This window comes from Dryobates pubescens, chromosome 14 (assembly GCF_014839835.1).
Source record: "Dryobates pubescens isolate bDryPub1 chromosome 14, bDryPub1.pri, whole genome shotgun sequence".
Lineage (NCBI taxonomy): Eukaryota > Metazoa > Chordata > Aves > Piciformes > Picidae > Dryobates > Dryobates pubescens.
The window spans coordinates 3,457,579-3,481,269 of NC_071625.1; the positions used below are offsets into that span (position 1 = coordinate 3,457,579).

Consider the following 23,691-nt stretch of genomic DNA (forward strand, 5'->3'; position numbering starts at 1 on the left):
TGAAGGAGAGCTTCGGCTGCAGCCGGAGGTGTCCGCTCCACACACTTCCCGGGTCGGCTGGGCGTGCACCACCCACCGCGCCTCACCTGCAGTCCGGCCTGGCCCCCTGCTGCCGACACCTCCGGCTGCAGCTGAGCATCTTCTCCCCAGGGCAGACCAACACACACCTGGGCTGGCAGGCTGCCTGAAGGAGAGCTTCGGCTGCAGCCGGAGGTGTCCGCTCCACACACTTCCCGGGTCGGCTGGGCGTGCACCACCCACCGCGCCTCACCTGCAGTCCGGCCTGGCCCCCTGCTGCCGACACCTCCGGCTGCAGCTGAGCATCTTCTCCCCAGGGCAGACCAACACACACCTGGGCTGGCAGGCTGCCTGAAGGAGAGCTTCGGCTGCAGCCGGAGGTGTCCGCTCCACACACTTCCCGGGTCGGCTGGGCGTGCACCACCCACCGCGCCTCACCTGCGGCCCAGCTCGGACCCGCGCCGCCGACACCTCCGGCTGCAGCTGAGCATCCCTCTCCCCAGGGCAGACCAACACACAAGCAGCTGTCTTTGCCTGACACAGAAAGCTGTTCTAACACTGGCCTTGTGGGAAGCCACCATGTACCAAGAGTACTATGCCAAACATGGAAAACGTGTATAAAAATGTCACACCCCGGCACGGCCACCTCGGATGGAAACAGATCAACTCCCCCAACGGTAACTGGCTCTATTCCCTAATACCAAACAAAACCACATGGGAAATATAGAAATCCAAAGAGAAGTAACATAAACCTGTCAAATGGTAAACAAAAACTATTGGTGGGACAGCATGGATGACAGATGGGCTACTGTGTCAATTCAGAATGAGGCAGACGAAGTTGGAAGGCTGGTTAATTCTCCCCTCCCTCTCCTGCTTCAGCTTCATCTCCTTGGGTGTCCGATGTCCACAACTGTTCAGGGAAGAAAACAGAGTGAAATATGCAAGAGATTAGCATTTCTGAGTAATTGCTAGAGAGAAAACCTGCTTCTTAATTAAGGATTTTTTACGAGGTCCTACTCCCCCCATGGCAAACCCCAGAGCACCACGAGCGCAAATCTATTCCTCAGCTCTTCCAGCGTGGGAACCCAGTCCTGTGTGACCCAGCCCTGCTCTGCTTTTAATGAGGCAGTTCCTGAGCAGTCAAACCCAAAGTCTCATACCCACAGGGCTCACTCAACACAAGCAGGCAGGACTCAGACCTACAGAGCAGATAGGTGAGACCCAACAACTCTCAATGCTTGGTTGTACCTTCTCAGGGCAAGCTTCAGGCACCCTTCTGAAGGCAGAGCTTCAGCAGAGGTCTTCCTGCAGACCCAGCCTTAGAGTGAACACTCCCATTCCTGCAGAGCAGGCATTTCAACTGCTTGTTTGTTTAAAAAGACCTCCATTGCACTCAAGTCTCTGTCCTGGGCTCTATGCTCTGCCCCTCTGGAACGCAGAGCTTCCCGAACTGCGGGGCCAGGCAAGGAGGGAACGTGCAGCATGTGCCAAATCTTATCTCCAGCTCAACAGAACCATACTAAGGAGCCACCTACCAAGAGTGAGGACCAACTGGACTAAGGAGACAAAGCCTCAGTTCCAGAGCAATAGCCAGGACCAAGACACTGTTCTGTGAGCTGAGCTTTTTGCTAGGCTGGCTGCTTCCAGAGCGCTTAGCAGCCCCCTGTGATTTGCAAGCTCTCCCTGGGAGCTGCAGCGCCATTAACTGCACCCTTCACGCTCTGCAGCACAAGGTGCTAAAGCTCAACAACTAATTCTCCCTCTACCACTAAGTATACCACTTAAGGTGGTAAGGCAAGGTAAGTTACACCACTAAGGTCTCACAAGAAGGTTTGGCCCTTGCTGTTGTTTTAAATCCATCATCACCAGGAATATTTTATCCGTTCCAGGAGTCCAAGACAACAGAGAAACCTGTGCAAGACCAGCAGCCTTGCTCTTGCTCTCAACATGATGCACCATACCTGCACTAAATGTTCCTGGCCAGAGGCATCAAGCAGCAAGTTCTCTGACCCAGGACAAGAGCACCCTGGGCTGTTTGTAGCCCCTGCACCACCCTCTGTAATACCACATTAGCCTCCATGTCGATTCTCCTGAGGAACAGCCAGCACGAACATACTTATCAGAGGCCTCTATCCCAAATCCCCACCTCTAGCATACCTGCAGGTAAGTAGATGGACACACACCTTTAGCCTGACTGCTACAAAAGGAAGACTGAGAGCAGTTTAATGAATCCACTGAGTGAAAAGAAAACCCCAACCCAAACACAAACCTTTAGGTGCAAGGGAGGCTTTAGAAAATTTCTTTAAGAGCACAGAATGATTTCCTAGGAGAGCAAAGAAGGAATCATCCAGCTATGGCAGGAAAACAGCCATTGACTTGGTCTGTTGAGCAACCCTCCCAGCATCACCCTGGTGTCAGTCCCTGCTGAGAATGAACAGGCTCTTCTTTTGCCACACCAGCCTCCACACAAAACAATCAACAGCTGAGCAAGGCGCTCCTGCAGGCCACTGAACAGTGCCTGCTGAATGCCTGCCCTCCCTGGCAGACTGCAGCAGACTTGCAGCAAAAGAGACCCTTTGTCACAACTATGAAATCCACTGCAGCCTGTGTCAGTCACACTGATCAGCAGCTGTGGAAAAGCACAGGATCAATGCCCCCATCCAAGCACTGCGGCCCAGACACAGCATTCAGCCAAGAGCAGGGAATCCTGAGGCTGCACACAGCTTTCTCCCTCACAATGGGAAGTTCACATCAATTATCAGCCTGCTACCACAACTCACACACTGTGGTAGCTCAGGCCAACTTTTGCTCTTGTCTGAAACCATTTTGTTTCCAACTGCTGTGACAAGCTTTGCATTATTTTTGCTGGGAAGCCAGCACTGAGAAGCCAGCTTCTATTCTCTGCTTCAACAGCACTCATTCAGAGCACTGCTCTTAAGCAATCTCACTCAAGGGGACAGCACACACAGACATCGAGAGCAAAGCCAAGCCTGTATCTGTCTCCATTACAGAGGTTGAGAAATCTATTCCATTTGTTTTGTAAGCAGCAGCTGGAACAATCACAAGTAGGTTTTTCTGTTAAGTTGCCATTCCAGTGGAAAAGGTTCCAAGGAAGAGGGAAATAAAGTGCTAGAAACAAAAGCTGAAACCATGGCAACTCAAATTTGGTGTGACTGTACAACTTCCAGTTCTGTTGGAAGACATCCAGCTGTTTTCTAATTGTCTCTGAGCTCAGATGAACAGCACATGAACAAGGGGCCACATTTGGTGGCAGGAGGTGCTTCTGAGTTCTCCTATTTGTTTGCAGCTCTTCCTGCCACACAGACCAGAGTGGACACCATTAATGACACTGCTGCATGGCTGCTCACATTTGCTGGCTCCTTTGCTTTGGGTGCTCATCTTTGCCAGCTCTGAAGTTCAGAGCAGGCTAGAAAACCCCACGTGCAAGATGAAGATGTTGATTAGTCTGACAGAGCAACACAGTCCTGACCCCTACCTTACACTGCAAAGGGTCCAAGGAAGAAAGCATTCAGAGTGTTGGTTTTCAGCTGCCACAGACACAGCCTGGCAGGCACTGATTCCAGTTTCAGCTGCACCAAAATGTGAAACAAAACACCCCACCAAACCCAGACAGCAGGACTTGCTAGCTCAGTTTGCAGTTTCCACACAGGACCCATTCTACACACCCCAGTACACAGAGCAAGCTCCATGGAACTTGACAGAAGCTTGCAATAAGAGAATCTGCTTGCATTCCCAAGTGCTGGTGAACAAAGGGAAGAGCTCTGCTAGTCACAGTCCAAGCCATGTCACTTGGACATAAAACACCTGCAATACTTGTTCCATTTGCCACCTGTCAGAAAACGCTGTTAGCAGGCAGCCCAATGCCCAGGCAGAAGAAGGCACAGCTCAGGAACACGATGCACTGCACACTCCCCTGTGGGTAACTGACAGACAGCCCCACAGCTGAGCCCAGAGGACAGCCCTGCAGGGAGCTGCAGCCATACTCACTGTCAAGTTGTCTCGCAGTAGCTGCATTATTAGCGTGCTGTCTTTGTAGGACTCTTCGCTTAATGTATCAAGCTCAGCAATTGCTTCATCAAAAGCCTGGGGGGAGAGAGACGAAGCAGAGTGTTGGCCACGTGCCCCAAGGGGATGCAGCCACCCCCAGAGCCCCCACTCACCGTTTTGGCAAGGGAGCAGGCTTTCTCCGGGGAGTTGAGGATCTCGTAGTAGAACACCGAGAAGTTCAGAGCCAGGCCTAATCTGATGGGGTGTGTTGGCTGCATCTCCTTTTTACTGATTTCAAAGGCTTCTTGATATGCTTGTTGTGATTGCTCCACTATCCCTTTAGGGACAAAACACACACACAAACCCCACCACAAGTAAGTGACTCCCACACTGCATTCAGACACGCTCGGCGCCGAGTGTGCCCGCACGCACGCACAGTACGCTGGGAGCAAAGGCTGTGAACAGCTTTACCTAACAAGTCCTGGTCTATGAACTTCCAACTAAATCACACTTTTCAATCATTACCAAAGGAGGGAAGTTGTCACTGACCAGGCTTGAGTCTCTGCCTGCCAGCCTGTGCCCCTTGGACGTGCAGCAGTTTTGCAGCACTGAAGGAACATGACCCCAGCACCTACCTGGGACGGTACAAAAGGCAAGCTCGAAGCACCCCCAGGTTGGAAGGGTGCAACTTCAAATGCCTTTGAACACTGTGGAGCTTTGCAGACCCACCTTTGAGTCACAGAAAGCACTGCTGACCTACCACACAGGCATCCATGGATTACTACTGGAGTTCCTTGGCAAAGAGAACAGGCACCCCTCAGCCCAAACTGAAACAGACAAATCTCAAGGCTTCCAACAGAGATCCGTTTCTAGTGCAGAGGTGGGAAACCTCTTTACCTCTGTGTTTTGTTATGTAGAAACTTTAAAGGGAGAAAAATTAACAGTTTGGCTTATTGCTTTTCAGAGATCACCCTCTTGCCATTCCCTTCCTTGGTCCAAGTGTACCACTTCTAAACTCCTGGCTGAAAGAAAAGCAGCTCCATTGTGTGCAGCAGGACTGCAGAGCTCGGCAGTTTCCATTCTCGCTTCAACCAATGAGCAGACCATGCCTGCACAAGTCAGAGATCATGGCTCAACACAGCCCACAAGCTGCACTCTGTCCTTGACTGCAGGAGGGAAGAGACATGCTAGACAGTGAGCACAAAGGGACCACTGTTCCTGCAGCCTCCAAGGCTGTTAACAGCATCTGAGAAAAAGGTGGGCAGAGAGTCACTCAGTGCAGATGCTAAAAGGGCTCCAGCCCAAACGTTTCTGGATCAAACCAGAAATGCATCCAGCACGACCTCTGCAAAAGCACCAGCCACATGTACTCAAAACCAGAAGACCATTGCTGGCTAAGGACCCAGCAATGCATCAGCACTGAAATCTCAGGCACAGCTGAACACCTCAGGATGTCTCTGTGAGCCCTGTCTGTTCACCTTCACAGACTCAGAAACATCAAAGCATGGCGTTGTGCTCTTCTGCCTGGAAGAGGGAGGACACTCCCTGCACAGTCACTCAGCAGTCTGTCCTCTCTGCCCTCACCACTGATCATGGGAGTGTTTCACACAAATCAGGCCTTCTAAGTGCCTAAGAGCTGCTGTCAAGATTCGATGACTGAAAGCTCTACCCCACAGACAGCAGAGGTGAATGGAAGCTTCAGTAACTCATTTGAAAGCCAATGGCCTCTCGTGTCCCTTGATAAAACGTTTGCAGCCAGATCACTGGTGCTCAGCACAGGCTGCGCTGGCAGCCCCCAGGCAGCAGCTGGCAGCCCCCAGGCAGCAGCTGGCAGCCCCCTACCTTTCTTGTCGTCGCCAGCAGCCACCTCAGCCAGGTAGCGGTAGTAGTCTCCCTTCATTTTCAAATAGAACACTTTGCTCTCTGCTTGCGAAGCGTTGGGGATCAGGAACTTTTCCAACAGAGACTGCAAGGGAAACAGAGAACACAGTGTTTGGAACGTGCAGACCCTCACAGAGTGCTGAGCCAAGAGCTCACCTAGATCACAACCCCTGCACATCTTGCTGCTGCTGCTCCTCGCGTCCCCTGGGGCACAGCCAGCTAAGCGCCTGGGCTGGGGCACAGCCCGAGGTACTGCTGGCATGCTGCGGGCCAGGACTCAGCTGGGAGGAGGTGGCTGTGGTCATCTAGCAGAGTACAGGGTATACCCTGACACAAGTAAGGTAACCCAGAGGCTGGGCAGGGGTGAACAATGGAAGCAAGTCTGCATCCCAGGAAGGCAACAGAATGATCTGAACTAAGTCAGAGACCACAGTGTCTCCCATGACCAGGCTGATGTGCTGGCTGGGTAGCAGCTCCACTAACCGCAACACTCTACTGGCACAACCAGCAAATCCAGCACGGTAAACCTGGACTGCTGCATTTCAGACAGCTGACAGTCAGCTCTGCAGCACTGACAGTGACCCCCTGTTTGACTTTAAGTGCTGCCCTAACTGCTCTTTCCTTCATCTTCCAAAGCCAAGGCATCTCTCTGGAGTCACTCCTCCAAACCCTCCCCGTGGGCTGCCAGTTAAAACCAGGTTTTTCTAGACTGTTCTAGCTGCTTATTAAATTAACACAGCAAGTTCCCAGCTGAGGCAGTCATGTAATTTAGCAAGATCTCTTATGATGATGAAAAAAAAAGGAGAAAGAGAATTAAAAAGAGTAAATCCCTGGCTCCAACACATTTAAGTCAAAGGCAGGCACAGAGCTGTCAAACACCGCTGGCACCAGGCGCTCACAGCCAGGCTGTGACAGCAAAGGCAGCTACTCAAAAGCCAGGAGGAGCACAGAAGTGCTCTGCCAACACTCACCATTAAATCTGCAGCTGTTACATACTTCTCTGAGGCTGTGCAGCAAACAAGTTAAAAGAGGTTTCTCCTCACAATTCTTGGGTGTCTCTTCCCATGCAGAGTAGGTGACTGCCCTCTCAGTTTTGCCTTCCTGTCTGTACCTCCTATTTGCCATGACACCAGAGATGGACAACCAAATTCAGTTCCAGCCCACAGCACAACAGCTGCTCTCCAGGACTGCCCTCCAGTTAGCACTCTGCAGGTTAAGAGGGTATCCTACGTGATGCGCTCCTGGGAGAGGCACCCCCTGAACATGGTCAGCTGTAGCCACCCTACTGTGGCACCCAGGGTAGCTGCTCTGCTGACAGGCCAGCTGGCATTGTGTAATTCACAGAAAGAAGAATGAAGAAGTTTGTTTGGTTTGTTTTAATTGAAGTACTGCTAATGCACTGATCTAAATCATGAGCTTGGTGAAACCCTTTGAAATGAAGTGACCTGCTATGGTGGATGGGGTCCGGAGCCGAGGTGACAAATCAAAGTCAGACAGGGTTCAGCTACACCTGACACCCATTAGTGGCCTTTATTGGTTTCAGTATCCTGTAAGGCATGCATCCAAGCATCTCCACTATCAGGGGTTTTCAGGGCACAGCTGCCATTTTATAGCCACACAGGGAAATACCCAAAGCCACTGCACATCCTTGCTCCCCCCTGAATGAGAGCAGAGGTGCCCCTCTGGTGACAAAGGGACGCAACACAAGCAGGGCAGAGGCAGAAGTGGTTTTGTGGAACCAGTCACACGTGCTGCTGAGCTGCCTCATGCCAAAGACACCTCTCTGGAGGGTGCACCACTGTGTGAGAAGGGCTCAGGGGCACCTTCTGCCCCAGAGATGGGGACAAGTGGAAGGCTTAAGGTACATGGGTCACACACTTCAGCTCTCTGTATCTCCTCACATGCTCTCTCACCATTAGAGCGCTTCCAGACCCACAGCTATGACATTCTTCACGAGTGCCAAGAAGCTCTGGCTTCAATAACAACTGAAGGTTACCAGCTCCTGAGAATAAGGCTCCTCATTAGCTTTGCTCTGTAGGGCTGCAATTAAGTCAGGTGTGTCAGTCTGCACCTACTCTTCTGGCACCATGGGGAGTTGCCCTCCTTCTGTACCCTCCATTAATTGGTCAGACTAAAATATTGTGACTCTAGAAATAGAACAACTTCATCATCCATAGATAAGGCTGTTTGATTAAAGAGTGCAGCTCTGCTCACTCCCACAGCAGCACCAAAATACCAGACTTAAACTTCAGTTAGGTCACAAGAGAGGTAAAGCTCTTTGCAAACGCCGAAGCGGATGGGTGAATTGCACAAGCAGGCAGAGAAGAGGGAAGATTACCAGTTGAGAAGGTCTTCCCTCCTCAGAGAGATAGTAGGAGGGCAACAGCAGCTCAGATAGAGCATAAACCTTGTACTGGTAAAAGCTTTAAACCCATGTCAAATGCAGAAGAGTGATTAAGGAAGAAAATCCCTTTGAACAGCTATTCATGAAGACGTATGCAAAGAGGCTCCGACGCCGAGACTGCGCTGCTGGCTCGCTCAGATCTGATGAAAGACTCTGCTCCACAGAAACAACAGGCAGGGCTGGTAGGCCACACATCTTTGGGGAAATCATTTAAGCCAAAGACTTCCAGAAACAGCAGCAATGAAATCTGAAAGCAGATTAACACTTAAAAGCTGGCATGTGAAACTGCTGGAAGGACAGCTCTCCCCTGTTATTTACCCCCGGCTCTACACTCAGCTTCTCCTCTTGGTACCAGTCTCTTCATTTCAGGAGGTACTTTCTTTTACTGGCAGAAGCAAACACAAAACACTCCTTTCAAGTTAGCCTGAAGATTCAGAGCACACTGACATCCTAGAGTGGCTGGATTCTGCATGGTAGTGGTGTGGCTTCAGAAAGGCATATAGACGAGACCAATAAATCTGGTGACCTTTCAGAGCTCAATTACAGAAGAGAACAAAATGCTGGACAAAATGAAAGGCACAACCAGTCCAGTGCTCTGTTATCTGCTGGTACATCAGCTGTGGGGAATGCTGATGGGTTTTTGGTTTGGTTGGCCTTTTAAATTGCTTTAACTGCAAGGCTTCCCTAGAGGATGTATTTTTTCCACAAGGAGGAAAATGTTGACATTTGAGCCCTATTGCTCTGTTTGTCCAAAGCAGAAACAAGAACTGTTTCAACAGCACCACCAATATCCTCTCTCCTTTACCAGCTGGTATGACAGTGCTCACCAGCATGGAGCTGACCACCAAATGGGCCACTGAAGGCCCATCAGTTTGTTAGGTGATCTGCATCCCCCTGACAGAGTGAGTCCCCACAGCATGGGGGGTGGGGGGGATGTAGCTAAGCCTCCCTGCTCCTCCACTGCTGCAGTGTGCAGTTCCCATCTGTTTCTGACATACACCAACTACAGCTCCAGGGGCAGTTCCATTACAGCGTCCCTCCCTCTGGTCATGGCAGCTTTTGCAACAAACCCAAACTGCCCTGCCCCCCTAAACCCCACAACTGCTCAGCTGCAACTGTCAGAGCATGAGATCTGGCAGCTAGGATCTAAGTGCTGTGAAGCAAGCCACAGTACTGCAGTCCACGAGGCAGCTGCAGCAGCACCTTGGAGCACTTCTCAGTCCCAACCTGTAGCAGCTTGTGCAACTCTTCTAACGCTTCTCACAGCAAAGTCAGTCACAGGCTTTCCATGAGGACTTGATGGGAAATCATTACTTACACACACAGTGAAAAGAATGCATGCACTTCAGTTTACCATCAACTCTCACTGATGTGCTGGCCACTAAGAGACCAGGCTGCAATGCTTCCCCTCTGCAGTGTGACCAGCACTAGGTTAACAGCTTTCTGGTGCTCTGGACTGGAGGAGGCAGCACACTGGAACTCAGCAGATGTCAGCTCTGCTCACACATACCACAGCTAAGAAATCTCACAGATTTGGTACAGTCCCCCACCCCCAGCAATTGTGCACTGAAGAAGCCTTTGTCCCCAGAGAGGCTGCATGCACACCACCTCATGATCCTGCCTCATTTCAAACCCTTCGCTTTCCTCACTCTCACACAAGCTCTTTTGCCAGAGCAGGACACAAGTCAGCAGACAGCAACACCAAGAACAATGTGTTCTGAGCCCATCCTGAGGAGTGGACTTGTTCTGAACCCTAGGAGATCAGAGTAAGGAGCGTGAAAGAAGCAAATCTGTGTAACCAAACCCAACACCCAGCCCTCAGCACAAAGCCCCCTGCTTCTTACTGCAAGCAGGCAGACTTCAGTTTAAGACAGGAAGTCCATCAAGACCTGAGCACTCCTTTCCTGGTACTTGAAGCTCAAAACTGTACTTTTAGAAGTACCTGTGACTATCTTTGGCAAATGACCTGTGTGGGCCAGAAGACTCTTCCCAAACTCATCACAACAAGCATTCAAACCCGTGCCTCAGTTTTGCCTTGTGGCTTACATCCTGTGCACACTTCCCTCGGTCTCAGGGCACGTTCCTGCCTGAGAACTTCAGGTGATTATTAAAGCACTCAGGGACTGCATCATCCCCTCACTTTTCAATTCAAGACACTGCCCTCCTGACAAACAGGTCATAAGAATAACCCACCAGATTCTAGAACAGTACAGTTGGAAATGAGCAGGTAATATGTAGTTGAAGTACTGAGAAAAGACAGCTTTAAGTACTAAAAATCAGTTATTGATGTACTGCTGAGTAAAGACCCTAACACCACTGGAGAAACAAAGACACTGCTCTTGCACAAAAAGCCCAAGCTGCAGAATGGTGGAAGCCCACAACAACACACTGACAGACTTCAGCTGATTTAACTGGGATCAGTTTTGCTCAAGGCTAACAAGGCAGGCCTTGTGTTGTCATGCCACGCTGAAAGCCATCTGATGGAGTTAGGACATCACTTCTGGTTTGAAGAAATCACACAGGAGTGAGAGAGCTGAACTTGAATTCATTTTTCACATGGCAGAGGGGTGAAGGTGGCATGGAAGAACTCTGTTCAATCCCTACAACACATGACAGGAATGGATCTTTCTCGAAGCTCTGCCTGAAAGTGCATTTTACTTGACATTTCACACTGACTGATCCTGGCCTGGTGTTGGTCCTGATGCAAGCAGCATGCTGCTTCCTTTCTCCAAGAGACTGTGCTGGCTGACAGGACCCTCCTGTCCACTAACCCACCTGCAACACTGCCCAAGAGATGCTGTTAGAAAACACAAAGCAGGGAAGTGTGCTTCCGTTAGCCTGCATCAGTGCTGACCTAGGTGTGCTTGCTCTAACGCAGGGAGCTTCAACAGGCTTCTCATCCACGTTCCACAGGCTTCTGAACCCTTACATCCACATAACCCTAGCACCCACACCACACTTCTGAGAAGAAGCTGGACATACTTGGTTACCTGCACACCAGAAAGCACAACTTTTGTCTTAAAAATACTTCCCAGCTTAACTTTCAACAAGTTCAGCTCATTAAAGCACTGGGACCCAAGCCTGCTCACTTCCTTTAGAAGACTACCAGGTAGCTTCAAGAGTTTCAGCACCACTTCCATAGAGGAATGCACTTTCAGACAAGCCCAGCAGCCATTTCCTTTGCTCTCCAGAGGTGAGCAGGAGAGGAGGGAAAGGGGAAAATAGAAAGATGTGATGGCTACTGAAAGAGGGACATCCAGCTGAAGCACTGTGTCTGTTCCATCTCCAGGTTGTGCTTTCTAGATGCACCAGGATACACCTTACCACCTGCAACTCAGTGCCAAGCTCCCCCTGTGCTCCAGCCTTCCTAGGGCAACAACCCTTTGTGTCAGGAGACAAAACTAGGCAGAGTCGTTACAAGGTTGACTCCTCCTGCACAGCTGCAGAGTCCTCCAAGGCATGACAGCTGTGAAGGCCCAGAGTGCTTGGGGATGGCCCCTGGGAATACTGATGCAGACTGCTGTTTCCAGGTACACCCTTCATGGGAAGAGCTCCAGGTACCTGCTCTCCAGTGGAACCCATGAAGCAAGCAGCACAGCCCCTGCAGCAGATCTTTAAGCTATTCATTTACAGACTGCTATTTTGATGACAAAGATATCAAAGCAGGCCACCTGTGTGGGCCATGCTGGGGACACCTCTGGGTGCCAGGGGAGGCCAGGGAGTGATTTTCCATGTGTGTGTGCTCTCTGCTGCAGCAGCAGGCAGGGAAGCTGCTCGGGCTGTGCACCAACACGTGCCACAAGCTGCACTGCACAGCCTGGCACACACCTGCCAAGGGTTCAACCCAAGCCTTTGGGAGCAGCAGGAATTCTCTACACACCCCTGGCTGAAGCACTGCAGGAAAGTGACAGAGAGATGTATTTTTAAGGAGGGTATTTTTAGCCACCCTTCTCAAACACAGGCTCATTATGCTGCCTCCCATTACTGTTCTACCCAGAGCTCAGAATCAGGGCTCTGCAACTGCTGCCTCATGAGTGACCTCCAGTCCTCTTAGGGGACAACCTGCTGTCAGCCTTCTATTCCAATCCAAAGCAAAGCCTCTTGTTTAGAGTTACAGATCTCCATCTCCTCATGTGCTCCCTAGAAGAGGAATACAAACCCCCCACACCACCTGTGAAATACTGGGGGTGCTGTGGCACTGAAGATCTCTCTGGTACAACATCTGCTGAAGGACACCAGCCTGTTCTCAGCACCAGTTATTCTTCCTCCCCATCAAACTGGCTGTGGACACAGCAGCAGGGGTTTCAAACAGGTGAGAAAGGAAAGCTGGCTGGATAAGAGGAGCTGAGAACAATGAGCCTCAGCAGGAGAGGAATTCAGCATTTGGGACAAGGGACCTTCAAGGGGGAGGGAGGCATTTGACTGGAGTTCATGCAACAGTGGCAGCTATGACACACATGGTGACACCTGGGCTGGATAGGAGCAGGGAAAAGGTACAAGTGATCAGCAGCTTTGCTGTAATCAACCAGGTGAAGATGTGGAAAGGGAGACATGCAGGAAACCAGGCCTGAGAAATAAAAGGGTAACTAAAAAAGCCCCACACCAACCAACTTAAGGATTCATGGAGAAAAGGAAGTCCAATCCTGCCTGGCAGAAAGAATGGCAAGGAATTCTAGCTTATGCCAAAAAAAAAAAGAGCAAACCAGTCTAAATGTGCTTCCCTGGAAAAGAGAACTAGAGCAGGCACACATATGGGCAGGTGGAGGAAAGCATGGAAGTAGGACAGCCTGAAAAACCACCCTCATGCTGACACACACAGTGGGGGACAGGACTGACAGGAGTAGGTGTGGGGGCTGTTAACACCTACAGGGCACTTCCAGGGGAGAGAGGACATGGATGGGCAGACACCACCAGCCTGCAGAGAAGGAAAAGGATGGGAAATGAGGCAGTGAAGAGCCAAGACACAACAGAAAAAGCCTGGCAAGCACTTAATTTGTTGAGGCATTGCTATAGATGTTAATACACAAAGCAGCCTTCACTGAGGATCAAAGCAGTATGTAGCTTCTATCTGTTGGTTGGCATTTTTTAATCACCTCAATCATTTTTTTTCCCCTTCAATACTGGGGACTTGTAACAAAACAGAATGGTGCCAAATGCAGTAACCATTCCTTGAAGAAACAGAACATCTTCTGAGAAACTTGAGGTAATGAGAAATTGAGACCAACTGAGTTGCAAGGGAATCTCTGCTGGACAGGAAGGTCTAAGGGATGGCTGTGGTGGTTGTGCTGTGGATCACACCACCTTCTAGCTGTCTCAAGACTGCAGTCTTGGCCTGTGAAGAAACACCACTAAAAACTCCCATGAACATGATGCAGCATTTTCCATCCTTTAAAAGAAAGAGAAGCAGGAAGCATTTCTCTTCAGCAGCTTGCACTCTTGGGCAGATGTGAGGCCTGCTGGAACAGGCTGTGTATGCTAGGAGTTCAGAGTGTACAATGTTAATAAAAGCCTTTTCTTGGCCATTTCAGTGCTGTGAGCCTGCTCTGCAGCAGGACAATCTGATCACTTTAGAGACCAGATTCCCACTGTTCAGCATTTTCTTCACTGCATAACCACAAATGGTAACAATAGCCATAAAAAAGCCAACCCCCAAACTACAACTGCTCCCTACTTCATTTGAGCTGCCTTAAATCTGACACACACCAAAAAGAGCTTCCTGTTTCCCAGGGCAGCAGCAGGGCTATTACCTCTCACTGGAAGAGGTGTTGCCAACCTTAGGGCAGAGCTCAAGAACAGTGTGCAACTACACAAAAGCTGACATTCAGTAGGAAAGTTTAAGAAATGACCAATCTTAATACTCTTCAGTCAGCCTTCACAGCATCTCTCTCAAGCTGGCCATCAGCCACTCAGCTTCAGGTTCAGAGCTAGGAGCTGTTCTCTGCCCACAGCAAATACCAAGCAAAGCATTTTGAGAACCTGTTTTGGAGACACATACAGAATCAAGTTCAGGGTAACAGGAGAGAAGTTCTGAGGGAAGAGCAGAGCTGCTGTGCCATCTGTTTACACAGCTCTACAGAAAGAATGCAGCAGCTCTGGGCATAGTCTGCAGTTTGCATTTCTACCACTCACAGCTTGCAGAGGCTGAGTAAAAGCTGCTGCCTTGATAATGCAGCGTTCTGCTCGTAGCCTTCTAAGTAACCAGCCAGTGAAACACACGTAGCTTCCCAAAATTACAACCACATCCAACAAAGGTCTTGCTTCAGCAGCACTGGAGAAGGAGGAGAGCACCTCTCCTGGGTGACTGATGGATTCATTTCACTGCTGCCTATTGGTAATGAGTGTAAAGTACTTGCAGACTGTCCAACATCACAAGGTGTCACTTGGGTGCTTTGGAACAGTGTAAGAACCACACACTTGGGTTTTTCCTCAAAATCAAAGGCAATTATCAAACACTAATGCCAAGGGAAAGTAACACAGCAGACTGCTGGTTACAGCAAAGACCTGTTGTGCTTCAAATGCCAGCAGGTACAGAGAGGGGCACGCGTACGTACCATGTGTGCAGCACCGACGCAAGCAGCAGAGCTAACTGCATGCTTGCATCCCTGCACAGCTAACTGCATGCTTGCATCCCTGCACAGCTAACTGCATGCTTGCATCCCTGCACAGCTAACTGCATGCTTGCATCCCTGCACAGCTAACTGCATGCTTGCATCCCTGCACAGCACCTCAGCTGCTTTTATGATAAAGGGGTGCATTCAACACACCTATCAACATTAGGGATACACTTCTTGCTAAGATCAGCAAGCACCAGCTCACCTCTGTTCATGCAGAACAACCACCAGCAAGCTGCTTTCATCTGCTGCCATCTAAAATCCCTTCAGACATAAGCTGGAGCTTCATGCATTTACAAACCATCACATGAATGGCATGGAACAAACAAAAAACCAGCACATATCACTTCATACTGGAAGTGATTGATGCAGTTTGAAGCCTCCAAAACTCAACAGTTTAATTTGCTTGAAACCCCTGCAGACTGATTGCTGTTGTTTAGGCAGTGCTTTCACTGCAGAAAAAGAGGAAACCACCACAACCCCCCCCCGCCCCCCAGAGAACCAAAAACCCAACAGCCAGAAAAAAAAAAAGCCCAAACCCAACATAAAACCAACCCTGAAGGGGGCAGCTACACCCAGGGAAGTGATTAAAGGATTAATGAAGTGAAATCATGAGGCTGATGCAAACTGTCATCAGCCTCCTACCTTCAATATATGTGAGCAATTTTACCAGCCAAACCTTCCCTGAAAAAGCTGGCCTTGGGAGAGTTAATCAAAAGCTGCCATTAAACCATCCTGGGCAGTTAGTACACCCTGGTCACACTGTGCTCTACGAATGCTGCTAGCACAGTGCCAATTACCACCTTGTAATACAGACATTAACAACCAGAGATGACATCTTCAGCTCTCTGTCCAGGCTTGGGCTTCCCTTCGCAAAACAGACATGCTGTACAAAGCAGGGCTGAGAGAGCTGGGGTTCTGCAGCCTGCAGAAAGGAAAACCAGCAGATCTTACTGCTGTGTCCCTAGAGAAGATGGAGCCAGGCTCTTCCTGGAGCTCTGAAGTGAACTGAATAGAAGCAGCAGCAAAGTTGGAACAAGAGAAGTTCTGATTACATACAGAGATTTAATTTTTAAAAGCCAATTGTATTTTAACCATAAGTATGACCAAATATGACAAGTGGCCCAGAGAGGCTGTGGAGTCTCCATCCTTGAATATACTCAAGATCTGGCTGGCAAGGCTTTGAGTGATGCGAACTAACCGGATCTGTTCTGAGCAGAGTTGAACTGAGCAACCTCCCTTCCAGCTTCAACTATTCAAAACAAGGATTTGGGGCACTTAACTCCTAGATTTCAACAAAGGAACCATCCCCCTTCTGTGATGACATTCTGCAAATAGAAACTTCTCCAAACACCTCCCCCTCTTCTCTGAAAGCACTGACTCAAGGACACAGATCTCAGCCACAGGAACAAAGCGCAGGCAAAAACACAAAAATGTAGCAAGCCTGAAGGAGTCACAGAGCTAAAAGGCAGCAACTTTCAGTCAGAACATTGCATTTTTTGTTAGCATCAGATGTTTCAGAGCATAGAAGGCTGCATGAGTCACTCGAGCTCATAAGCTTGTTAGTACTCTGTAGGTCAGCTGTGGCCCCTGACCATCATGAGGACACACTGAACACACAAGCTTGACTTTAAAAGCCACCTCTCACAAAGGCATGTCAGAAAACATATGGCTTCCTTTAGGAGAGGACTCCATTTCCCCATTCTGGCCTTAAGAGTTACTGCAGAGAGAGGTTTTACAGATGCTCACATGGTAACCTATTAGGTGTTTGCAGGCAACTGGGAAATTGTCCCCCAGTCAGCAGAGTATGCCGGCAGCAGGCATTAATGCTGTGGCATGCTCCTTAAGAGCCATTTAGATGCATTCTGAACGGAATTATTCCCTTCCCCCACTGGACTGCAGCCTCATGACAGGTTAATAAACCTCCTACTTGCCCTAAAAACAACATCCATAGGAAAGTCTTGCAAACCTCAAGTCATGCAGCCGAGATCCGACTCAACCTCTCAGAACGGTTAGCTCTGCTGAGAAGAGAGCACTGGTGACAAGCGCAGAGCAGCACCGCAGGAGCAGGGCTCCACGCCCCTGGCCATCCAGTTAGGCAGCAGCAGGGCAGGGAGGACAGCAAACAACCTTGCTGGAAGGGTCCTGAACACCATCAGCTGTGGCAAGGGTCACTGGGGGGGAACTCAGGAAGAGACATCACCCCAAAACCTGGACACAAGGGAGGAACGTGGGAACTGACACATATGGCTCCCTTCAGAGGGCATGCAGGGCACTGCTGCTGCGTGTGCCAGCCTAGGGCAGAGCGTAGCTGCCTACAATCACACTTACACTGAGCTTAAGCACTCGTGGTTTAAATTATTAGTTTACACTCAGATCATGTCAGAGGCTGTCTGAAAGCCACTTGTAGTTCAGAGCTCCTGAGAACTCCTAACATGCAAGCAGCACCAGAGCTTAGCTGCTCAGAAACCTCTCCATTCGTTCTCCTTCGTACTTCAGAATCCTCACTAGCTGAAAAATTCATCATACTACAGATGTCATTCAAACCACTTCAGTTACAGCTCTGTTCTCCATTACCTGCAAAAGGCATTTTGAAGAAAATCCACACCTGTTAGATCAATAGTAAGTTTTATTATGGAAATGACAAATAGAAGATGACTGCACTGGTTTTTCAGACAGGCTCTCCCTTTCACTACAGAGAGGGAAACAGGATGTGAAGCACACACTTACCTAACATGAGGAAAAGTACTTAGCAGAAAGTACTCCATTTCCTCCACCACCACCAGATTTCTGAGGCTGGAAATTTTCTGTAACACTGAAGTACATTTAAGAAGCTGGAGCAGGGCAATGTACTTCCTTACACACACACACTACACTGCTCTTTAGAAATCTGGAAATCCAGTCTTGATTGCCACAGCACAAGGAGCCTGTACTACAAACAAGGGTCACAGCTATCTGCAGCTTACCAGCACCACCAGACCAACTCCAGATCAGACTCAGTTACACTCCATCTGAACACACTGCAGTGTGTATCTGACAGAGTCAGTGCTGGACCAAGAGATTTGAGGTGCCTCTTGCAGGAAACAAAAGAACAAGTTCAGCTGTTTGTAGAGCTACTCCACAGCATGGTCTGGTGAGGGAAGATTTAGGAAGTGGCAAGGATGTATATGCTGGCTTTTTACACTGCCAGGTCCTTGTAAAAGAGAAAAACAAATGGTTGGACCTCACCCTGAGGTGAGTTTTGATCACTGAGTCTAACAGTTACGAAGCAAGTAAACAACTGCAGCAATAATTGCTCTTCTTCCCTCCATGCTGGTGGAAGAGCTGGGAACAGAACCCAGCACAGCTCAGTATACTCCCTGTCTGCTGGAGTGGAGAAGCTGCTTCTTCCAACCCACGAGTAATCTGACTTCAGCGAGCGAGGGAGGAGAGCAAGAAGCTGCAGAGGCTTGGCCAGCTTGGGCTACACTCTGCTAGTCACAAACACCTTCTCTTAACTGGTTTCCTCCCTTCACCACTGAAGTTAGGACACTAGTCACTTCCACACTCAGCTGTGGTGTAACTCCCCAGGGTATTAAATATTACTTAAGAGCCTAGCAGGCAACTGAAGACACAACAGCAGCTCAAACAGATTCCCACTCTTAATAAAACATACAGAAGTTTCTGAGCTGCTTTTGACCTGTAATTGACAAGGCTGCTGGCTGAAAGCTTTGAAAGTTTGTTAACACTTCAGGTCTCACTAATGGCATACTTCACACCAATCAAGATTTGGAAAGCCTTGGTTCTCACCTCTGTGAACAGTGACAGCCTAGATTATGCTGTAGGAAAAAAAGAATCTCCTGAAAACCAACACAGAACAAACAAGAGAGCCCTGGGTCTGTGTGTGCACGAATCACCCTGCAGCCTCCTGTTCATAACAGAAAAATAATCAATAAATCTTTCCTCTGGGGAAGCAAAGTGGATGTCAAATGAAGCAACATGGTCACTCGTGTGTTTCTAGGTGAGTAAAGAATGCGTGTGAACAGGACATTCCAACGAAGAAAAGAGAGTCAGAAGCCTAGCCCTTCAATACCATTAGCAATGTCAAAGGTAGCACATGCCACTTGAAAGAGGTTTTAAATCCTATCCTTTGAATTATAAAAGTGCTTAGTTTTTCTTTGGAAACCATAGTCAAAGAAAGGAAAGGTTTATTACTGCTAATCACTGCCTGGGGCATTACTGCCCAGAAGAAAACAATTTTTCCTTGATCTATTAAGAACAACTGGACTGGAAACACTAAAGATCTGTAGTAGTAATATGCCAAAGAGCAGTAATTTCTTTGGATAAAGTAGGTACCTCTCAGGAAATGCAAGGAGAAATTCAAGTCTGGTTTGAGATGCATGAGAGGTAAGGAGGTTCCCCACCTGTGTGTTCCATTATCTGGTCTCCACTACCAGAAAACAAAACAAAAGTAACTGCAAACACTAAGTTCTTCTAAGAGCAGGTTTCTGAGCCCTTAGCTGAAAAGATTTCTCCAGCCCAAACAGAGTTTACTAAGGAATGTCAGATCACTCTGAACGTTGAAGCACTCACTCCTGAGTAATGAATCCATTCTAGAAAGAGATTCATTAAAAAAAAGGAATCCATTTTTAAAAGAGATAACAAGAAATTAGAACACCAGATCTGTACCCTCATTTTCCTGCCTTAAAGAGATGAGCCACCACTTGACAGCACAAGAACTAGTAATGGGAGTTCTTCCCTATGTGCCAGTCTGGCATTTCCATTTCTGTGGTGGAAGCTTGCAGCTAAGCTGCCCTCAGAGGAGGCATCTGAAGACACGAAGCTGGGTATGTTACAATAGCCGTGGAAGCCAGCCCAGGCTGGAAGTGCAGACTCAGTCACACACCCTTGGGGAACCAGTCTTCTAGAAGCAATCACCACCCATGTTGTTTAGTGATCCTACACAGCAAGCACAATTCATGCTACTCACTGATCTTAATTTTCATTTGGCATCAGATCTTTGAGCACATGCTTAGCTGTTTAACACTTCACTCCTATCATGTCACCATCACCTCCAGGTACAGGATCCCTCAGCACACACGGGGTGGCACACCGGCAGGGGCCACAGTCAGCGGAGATTGCTGCTGCTGACAGTCACAGAGCCACTTGGGAAGCGGCTGCAGGACTGGCCATCGTTAACCCAGTGCTCAAGCTTGGTGTGTGCCAGCTTGGTGTGTTCAAGCTCGGTGCTTGAAGCACCAAGCACAGGCAGCTGAACTAACCCCCTGCCAATCTGGAGCAGGCGTTTGGAAGAGGCTCGGATTTCACGAAGCAGGCTCTTTGCTGGCTACAGGGGTAGCTACAAGCCACAGAAAGTTACTAACTTGAACACGCCTTTAGCCTTTATTTGGCTGCTAAAAATTGTAAGTTTCAGAAGGTATCACAGCATTTCTACTGCCTCTGCCTGCGGGCAATTTTCTGCATGGCTGAGTCATAACCAACATTACATCATCCCACCCAGGGAGGGGCACGGTTTCCGTAGAGTAAGAACTACCTCTACAACTAGAGCAGCATACTCAAGTGGCAGAAATCAAAGTGATCTAGGACACAGATACTGCACCAAGGGGGCAGGTCAGAGGAGAAATTCCCCAAGTAAACTCAAAGAAAGAGGTGGATTTTTCCTAGCTGTTGCTTTACACACGGGAAGGTCTCAACACACCTCACGTTCACTAGCGTTTCTGTGATGATCTGCGTGCGAACTATCAGTGCTGGAGGGAAAGAGAAGGCAGGCCTTTTTAAACCTTGGCTTTCAGAAACAGCACAGCAGACCACAGCTGACAGACAGCCTAGAAGCAGTCCCAGAGGGCCCAGCACCGTTTACCCTACCAGCCTAAGCAAAAATGCACCACAGTTTCATTCTTTCTCACCAGCACATCATTGCAGATGTCTCTTAGCTCAGTCTCAATTTTCTCTCTGTATTCTCGAGCCATCTGCTGCTTTTTCTCAGCGCCTTCCGTCTTTTGTTCGATACTTGAGACGACTCTCCAAGATGACCTACGGGCTCCTACAACATTTTTATAGGCAACAGAGAGAAGATTCCTCTCTTCGTTGGACAACTCAGCTCCTTGCTCAGTCACAGACTTCATGCAACTTGCCATGTCATCATATCTTTCAGCCTGCTCAGCCAGTTTGGCCTTCTGCACCAGCTCATTTTTATCCATGCTGATATTTCTGAAGAGGAAAAACAGTGAGGCGTTATTCAATGATCAAGGACAAAGCTGATTTAACTTCACATGCAGGGCAACCGTTCTCTAAGGAGCTTGGAACTGTAAGAGGTGCAACTGAAATCCAGAAGAGAAGGCATACAAGCACTCAGTGCTCAAACACATGGATACCTGGATTAAAGAGTTAGGCACTCCTGGAAGAAAAAAACAACTTTTAAGAGCAGGTTTTTAATCAATGCAAACAGAAGCATCCAAAGGTGAACTGAGACCATTCCCACTTTACACACATAACCCATCCTAGTTCTTTGCCATCACTCTCTCTTGAGACCACATTTAAGCTGCAGCATTGACTGCATGCAAGGATCAATGTGACAAAATAGATAAAATATCCAGTACTGAGTCTTTCACAGGAGCAGATAAAGCCCAGTTCAACAGCACCAGAATCACACAGTTACATGCACAGAGTTGGCACAGGGATCTCCAAATGGAATTCCAGGTCAGAATGCCCAGAATGTGAGCATTCCACGGGGCACAGCCTCCAGCAATGGTAACTTCCTCTCCCAAAATGGGACACTGGAGAAGTCCTGAGCTAGGTACTGCTGCTCAGCCTGAGAGGCTACGCCTTCACACACAAAAGGATATTTTCTTGCTTAAGAATACTACTCCAGTATCAGTGTGACCTGGCTGAGATGCTTCACAATCTGCTTCAGCAGCAGCACTTCAATAATAAAAACCAAGCTCTGAGGAACAGAGCTATCAGCTTGAGGCAGCTTTTGTACATCAGGAAGGGCTACTCCTCCCGTAGCCCTCATCCTTTTTTATGTATGCTGACAATCATTTCAAGGCCCTGGCAATGCGCTTTGGCATACACCACCCTTTACATTTTGATTCGATTATGAAAGCAGGTTTTGGTGACACATGCTTTATGTATTTCTGTATGTTCCACACATGACAATCCAGAATCTACATTTTTAACCTTTTCGTTATTTTACACGACGTTGCAACAAACAATAGCAGCACCGTCTTCCACTTGGGAACAAATTAAGCACGTTTTTTGACACTTCAGTCACCTGAAAGGGAAAGTTTTCATAGCTCCTACCCCAACATCGGGGCACAAGCTCAGCAGCCGTTCCTCAGCGTTTGCAAGCGGGCGTTGAAAACTTGACCGCAGTGCGAACGGCGAGGTTAAGGAGCCATTTTAAGGCAAGATTTTGGCTACGGTTATTTTTCACCCGGCGCGATCAGGACAAGCGCGGTGGTTAACAACGCCGTCCTCAAGGCCAGTCCACCGGGCCACCCGCAGGCTGCTACGGCAGCATCATTCCCGGGCGGCCAGGCCGCTCATCGTTCCCGGCGGCCGAGCCGGCCCGCAGGCGCGTCGAGGGCTGGGCGCTGCCCGCGGTTCCCTCGCAGGCGAGGTGACAGCAGAAAATGGAGTGGCCCGGGGGCGGAGCGGGTGGCGCGGCCCCCCAGGGCGAGGCGGCGTGCTCCGGGCCACCCCTCCCCGCGCCGTGGCCGCCGCATCCGCCCGCCACGGGGACACTCCGCGCCTCGCCGGCCGCCTTTGTCATGGCGGATCGGCGCCGGAGCCCAGCCCACTTCAGCGCGCGTTAATCCCGCTCACCTCCGCCCAGCGCCGGGAGCGGCGGCGGGGGAGGATGCTGCGTCCCCGCTCCGGCAGCGGTCGGACGAGGGGAAGCCCGTGGGGCCAGCCCCAGGGGACGGGTGGAAGAGGCGGCGGCGAATCAGGAGCACCTCTCCTGTCCCAGGGGAGCCGCCACTACCGCCCGGACCCCTCGGCTGGGGCTGGACGGAGGGAGGATGGGTGGAGGCGGAGGGAGGGGGCTGGGCGGGCGGAGGGGGCTGGGCGGAGGGAAGAGAAGCGAGCCCGACCGAGGGGCGGCCGCTGCGGCTCTTCCGCGCCCGGGCAGCGCTCCCGGCGGGAGACCACACCCAGCGGCACCCGCCCGCGCCCTGCGCGCCAGCCCCCCGCCCCCGCCCGCCGGAGGCGGCGCTCCCCCTCCCCACGCACCCACGGGCGCGGGGTCGCACCCACCCACCCGCCGCGCCACGAGCGGGGCCCTCACCTGCCGCCCCCGCCCCGCCGCCCCCGGCGCCTCTTCCCCTCCCCCTCTCATCTCGCCGGCGGGGAGGCGCAGCCGTGGCCTCACCTGCGCGGTCCCCGCCGCCCTCCTCAGCGGCCCCCGCGGAGCGAGCTGCTCCCTCCACCGCCCCGCTCCCTCCCTGCGAAGCCTCCCTGCTGCCGCTGGCGAGGCCGAAGGCGGAGGGGGGTGGGGTTGGGAGCGCTCAACGCTGCCCGCCGGGCGCCTCGCACGGGCCCCCCACGCCAATCCCCGGGGGACGAAAGAGCAAGGGGGTAAAAGGGCCCGGCGCGGGGCCCAGAAGCGGGGCGGCGCGGCAGGCCCCGTTACCTGTGCGCGGCGGGAGCGCGGCGGCGGCTGTCTCGGGGCGGGCGGCCGGCGCGGACTGTGCCTGTCTCGCGGCTCGCTGCGCTGCAGCCTCTCTCCCAGCTCCACACACGGCGTCTCCGCCAATCACCGCGCCG

At 50.4% G+C, this 23,691-nt stretch overlaps 1 protein-coding gene across 1 annotated transcript; it reads right to left on the minus strand.

The window, feature by feature from the left end:
• Nucleotides 1–430: 430 nt before the first annotated feature.
• YWHAZ (tyrosine 3-monooxygenase/tryptophan 5-monooxygenase activation protein zeta) lies at nt 431–23,691 on the minus strand. Its single transcript, XM_054167461.1, has 6 exons — nt 23,558–23,691; nt 20,829–21,132; nt 5,869–5,992; nt 4,200–4,363; nt 4,027–4,122; nt 431–928 (listed from the first exon to the last, which is right to left on the minus strand). Exons 2-6 carry the CDS (start codon nt 21,120–21,122, stop codon nt 869–871), a joined length of 738 nt encoding a protein of 245 aa, XP_054023436.1. The 5' UTR covers nt 21,123–21,132; nt 23,558–23,691; the 3' UTR covers nt 431–868.